Source organism: Carlito syrichta, unplaced genomic scaffold, assembly GCF_000164805.1.
Source record: "Carlito syrichta isolate Samal-C Ts95f unplaced genomic scaffold, Tarsius_syrichta-2.0.1 Scaffold306593, whole genome shotgun sequence".
Taxonomy (NCBI): domain Eukaryota; kingdom Metazoa; phylum Chordata; class Mammalia; order Primates; family Tarsiidae; genus Carlito; species Carlito syrichta.
The window spans coordinates 433,011-438,225 of record NW_007250689.1 but is presented as its reverse complement, the minus strand read 5'-3'; the positions used below and the strand labels follow the sequence as shown (position 1 = coordinate 438,225).

The window sequence follows — 5,215 nt, the reverse complement described above, 5'->3', positions numbered from 1 at the left end:
GGCGGGCTGGTCTTTGTCGGGTAGTGAGGTGTTCTGCGGTAGAGGATGGAGGGCGCTCCAGAGTGAGGGGCGTTACCTGGAGAAGGACCTAAACCTCATGGAGAGAGGGGAAGCGTGGGGAGGTGGGTGAACGGGGCCATCCAAAGTGGGTTGGGGACCTGGGTCGACACGTCGGCGGGATCTGCGCGGGGATGGGGTGGCAGGGGCCGGGCAGCGGGGGCGCAGCGCTGCCAGGGCTGTGGGCAGGGATGCGCCCGGCACTCGTCCCGGGCAAGACCCGCACGCGGCGGGGTCCAGCACCACCTCCTGGCCGGGACCCGCGGAGGCACGTCCCCTCCGCGACCGCCCGAGTCCGCGGGGTGGAGCGTCCCGGGACCACACGGTCCTCACCGGGGAGAATCCGCCTGGCAGCGGGTGACGTCGTGGAGCTCCAGGCCGCGGCTGGCTGCTGGGACTTGACCCCTGCCGAAGGACGCCCAGTTTGAAGCGGGAAGCCGCCGGTACGGGCCCTTCTTCCTGCCACCCCACCGCGCTGACGCCAGTGGGCCCCGTGTGACTCTTACGGCTGCTCGGGCCACCCTGTCACGCTCTGCCTGGAGCTGCTCGTCTGCCCCGGGTCTCTCAGCTTCCTCCTGGGCCCCACTTTATCTTTTCCCCCGGACCCCCATCCCTCCCGAGTCTCCCTTTATCATTTCCTCGGGGGCCCCTTATCTGTCGGCCCCAAACCCCCTCCCCCGATTGCTCTCTTCCCCCTCGAATTGCCTTTTCTCCCCGCGACTCCCCGTTTCCCTGAGAACTCCCTCCCCACCGGGCTGCCCTGACCCCTGCCCCAGCCCTGTCTCTCCACTGGGATCTCCTCCTTGTCCGAAGGATTTTTCTTCTCTCTCCTAAGAACCGCCCTCCTTTCCCCGAGGATATTGTGCTCCGGAGAAGCCTATGGACTCCCCGGCTCAAGACACAAGCCCCCGACCCACCCCCAACAAACACATCTCCTGGGCTCTCCAGACCTGCCTTGTCCCCTAGTCCAGAGGAAGCCCAGCTGGAGGGCCCCACTGGGGCTGAGGGCACTTGTACATTCTCATAGGTGAGTTCCCCATCCTCATCAGCTTCTGGGTCTGGAGAGGAGAGACAAAGGGCCGAGATGGGAGTCAGGCATGGGGTCTGTGGGGTGGCCACAGGATCATGGAGGAGGGTGGGGATCCAGAATCGAGGCCAGCCTCATCCCACCTTACCCTGTCCTAGGCAGCCGGAGACACTCTTCTTCAGGGGAGCCCTCACAAACCTCAGGTCCGCGTAAGTGATGGCCTCAGCCATGGTCCCGAGCTCCTCTGCCGGCAGCCTGCGGCGGTATCCCCGCTCATCTACCGGCCTGGAGCTTCCCGTGCTTTGCTCCTCGATCCCTTACTCGTAGGCGCCCGTTCCCTCTGTTGACTGCACAGCTTACCACTTTGCCCTGTGACTTCCAGTCACAAAAGAGGAAGATGTAAGCAAGTCTCAGACAGATGGGCTCACTGAAGCAGAATTGATCCCTGGGCTGGGGCAGAGGGGTAGAGGAGGGGACTCTGAGGTCCAGAGCACGGGTAGGGGCTGTGCCTGTCCCTGTGTCCTGCCTGTCCTTCATAGGCAATGCTGGGGACTCCAAGCCCCTCCTCCTGTTTATCTACCCTGATTCGTCCCACTCTCCTCCTGACTGGGGTTTGTCCATGTGTGGTCAGAACTCTTTCATGCTCAACTGATCCCAGATGGTCTCCTCAGACTGAGGGTGAGGCTCCTTCCACCCCATCAGATTGGGGGCTCTTGGTTTGGAGCCCTCACTTCTCGTCCTGTGGATTCCAGTAGGTGTGGGTTCCCAGAGAAGGGTCCCTGGTGTGGTGGCTCCTCAAAGGGGGCTCATGTCCCTCATTGGAGACTTTCAGTGTGGACCTCGCTCCTTCCTGCTGGCCCCACAGGACTGCTGAGTGAGGATATGCGCACGGGAAGGTTCTCACTCAAAAGCCCTTCCTGGGCATGTGGCAGCCCTTTGGAGGATGCCTAGGACCTGGGGCCAAACTGTTTCTCCCCCATAAATACCCCCTGATTCTCCCTTCATGGCCCTTCCCTGGCCCCCTCCACCCTTGTTGTCCTGCTGACCACACCTGTGGTCAGTCAGCCCCTTCCTTTTTCCATCCTGTCCCTGCCAGCTTTGTGGCTCTCCCTGTGGCCATACCTTTGAGTGGAATCCCGGGAGCAGAGCCCAGGAGGCAGAGGCTCTGGGATAGGCCTGGACCTCCAGAGGCTCGGGGGTGAGGGTGAGGAAGCCACAGCTGGTGCACCTCTAGAAAAACCTACAGCAGCACGACCCTCCTCCCAGGCACACTGGTGTGGGGCCAGGAAGCAGGTGAGCAAGGGAGTTACCCAGGGATTAAGAAGGGATGAAGCTTCCTAGACAGAGGTGAGGCAGAGAAACAGGCAGGGCCAGACGTTGAGCACACAGATGCTGTGCACACAGATGCTGGACCAGTCGAGGTTTGGATATTTTCTTGGCTTGGTTTTCCTCTTATCTTCCTAGTGAAGTTCTTCCTTTTATTTTATTTCATTTCATTTCATTTCATTTCATTTTGAGTTGGAGTCTCACTCTGTTGCCCAGGCTGGAGTGCAGTGCAGCTTCGACCTACTGGGCTCAGCGATCCTTCCACCTCATCCTTCAAAGTAGCTGGAACTACAGGTGCATGCTACCATACCTGGCTAATTTTTTGATTTATTGTAGAGATGAGATCTTGCCAAGTTTCCCAGGCTGGTCTCGAACCCATGGGCTCAGGCATTCTTCTCACCTTGGCCTCTCAAGTGCTGGGATTACAGGCTTAAGTCATCACGTCTGGCCCAAGTTCTTCCTTTAAAAAGCTCCAACAGCTGGGTGCTGTGATTCACATTTGAAATTCCAGCACTTTGGGAGCTCAGGAGTTCAGGACCAGCCTAGGTAGCATAGCGAGGACCCCATTTCTATGAAAAAAAAAATTACTTTTAGCTTATAAAAAAGGATAATAAAAAAGAAAAAGGAATTAAAAATAAAAACGTCCTGACACTTCCCCTTCACACCCAGTCCCCCAACCCCCCAAAAAGGGAGATATGTGTGGAAGGACCCAGGGGCTGAGAGGCCCTCGTAGGTGGTGAGGGTTCAGTTGATGGAGACTTGAGAAAACGGGGAAGGAAGGAAGGGAGCTGCTGAGCAGTGGTGCCCAAAGGTATTCCCCAGCGTTCTTTTACCAGGATGTGACCTTTAATAGGAAGCCTAAAAGGGTCTGCATCTGGGGATGGGAAGGAGCTGGGTCAAGACGGGGTGTGGAGGTGGGAAAAACTCACCCCCTAGCAGGGCGACATCCGCCCCCGCAGAACCACCACCTCTGCAGCTGTGGGGAGGAAAAAGGAAGAAGGAAAGGTCCTTACCACATGCTAACAGCTCTTGTGATTGGTGGTGTGTGGCGGGGTGCTGCAAAGAGCCCTAGAGCTCTGCCTCACAGCACAGCCCCAGCGACCCCAGAGAAAGTGGCCATTGAGGCAGAAGAGCCCGTCTGCCTTCTGAGGAATGTGGCTGAGGGAAGATGTGACTGAGGTGTATAAGTGTGAATGCGTGGGCACACACAGTCCCTGGGACGTGGCAGTCTATTAGGAAGTCTGTGAGGTGAGCGGCTACGTCAAAGCCTGCCTGGAGGAGGAAGCCTTCTGTGGCTGAAGGCTGCCTGTGACTGCTGTTATCTTGTTCCATGGCAGGGAACGACGGGTCATTTTCAGAAAAGTCTTCAGAAGTCATGGCAAGAATTTCTACAAGTATTTCCTTTTTAGGGTTCACTGTTTCCTAAGGTGTCCCTGCAGCTGTTAACGGTCCCTGCTTGATTAGAGTTTCCAATGACCCAGTCCCCACCTCCGGGCATCCTGTCAGGGCCCCCCTCAGATACAGACGGTGGTGGGTGTTGGTGACTCCCTGGGGGCCTCAGGGGCCGTGAGAGTGAGTGGGAGGGTATAGAGCAGCTGGTGGCTGGGGTGAGTGGGGACTGTAAGGGTACTTGTATATACGGATGCAGGGGGTGGGTGTGGACAACATTAAGTCAATTGTAGGAAAATTTGCAGACATTCCATAAACTAGATAATGTTCTCATTTTCAGAATCAATACACAGGTGAACATGACCTAGATGCCAAGTAAAATGCTAAAACCAAGCTTCCAGTATGCACTCAAAAAAAAGGAGCTGTGGGCATGCTGTCTAACTAGACCCTTGATGAGGCTTAAGAAGGGGGTACCCAGATGGAACTGGGATGAAGTAAACCACACCCCCCCATGCCTTGAATGTCTTAACCAAGCTTGGTCCATGTTTTTCCCCTCTTTAGCTCTTTTGGTGATGGTTACATATCTCTTCATGACATTCAGCACCCTCCTTCATCTTAGACCACCTTGTGGCCTTCTTTTGTGAATTAGGGTAAGACAGTGGGTTTCTTTCCTTTTCCCATGTGTGTCATGAGGGGTCATTGCAATTTTGACATTCACGTTACCTTCCTTTTTTTTTTTTTGAGTCAGAGTCTCACTCTGTTGCCCAGGCTGCAGTGCGGTGGCAAGCTCACAGCCACCGCTGCTTTGACCTTCTGGGCTCACAGGCAATTCTTTCACCTCAGCCTTCCAAGTAGCTGGAACTACAGATGCACACCACCACGACTGGCTAATTTTTTGACTTATTTTAGAGATGAGGTCTTGCCAATTTGCCCAGGCAGATCTCGATCCTGTGGGCTCAGGCAGTCCTCTCACCTCGGCCTCCCAAAGTGCTATGATTATAGATGTGAGTCACCACACCTGGCTGTCACCTTACCTTTCAAGGCTGGACCTTGTAAAAGATGCTGTTACTCCAAGCTGCACCTCTACTGCCCAAATATCAGGACCATTGGGTCAGTGCTGTGATTTCAGCTTTTCCAGAACCATAATATCACCACCTGAGATCCTGGAGGACAAACACCACAGCCCACTTCTTGCCTTCTCCTGACCCCTCCATTGCCTATTACAGGAAGTGGGTTGTTAAGGTCGACAAGAGGAGGGAGCCCAGCTATGGAGGCATCAGAAAATACTTGCTATGTGGAAAGGGGCTTATCTGCCTCAACTTTGTGTTGTTGATACAGCCAATGTCAGGAAGTCAGGGAAGTCTCCTAAGACTGAAAATCTGGTTATCTCTGTCTTCATTACTTTAACCCACTGGC

General features: G+C 55.3%; 1 protein-coding gene across 1 annotated transcript in view; it reads right to left on the bottom strand.

Moving 5' to 3' along the window:
• Positions 1–1,314, bottom strand: part of CD72 (CD72 molecule) — a 9,035-nt gene extending 7,721 nt beyond the window's left edge. Inside the window, exons 1-3 of the mRNA XM_021715056.1 lie at positions 1,233–1,314; positions 1,008–1,115; positions 391–462 (exon numbers count right to left, since the gene is read on the bottom strand). Of these exons, the coding sequence (XP_021570731.1) occupies positions 391–462; positions 1,008–1,115; positions 1,233–1,314 (262 nt within the window). The remainder of the gene's footprint in view (positions 1–390; positions 463–1,007; positions 1,116–1,232) is intronic.
• Between the last annotated feature and the right edge of the window lie 3,901 nt (positions 1,315–5,215).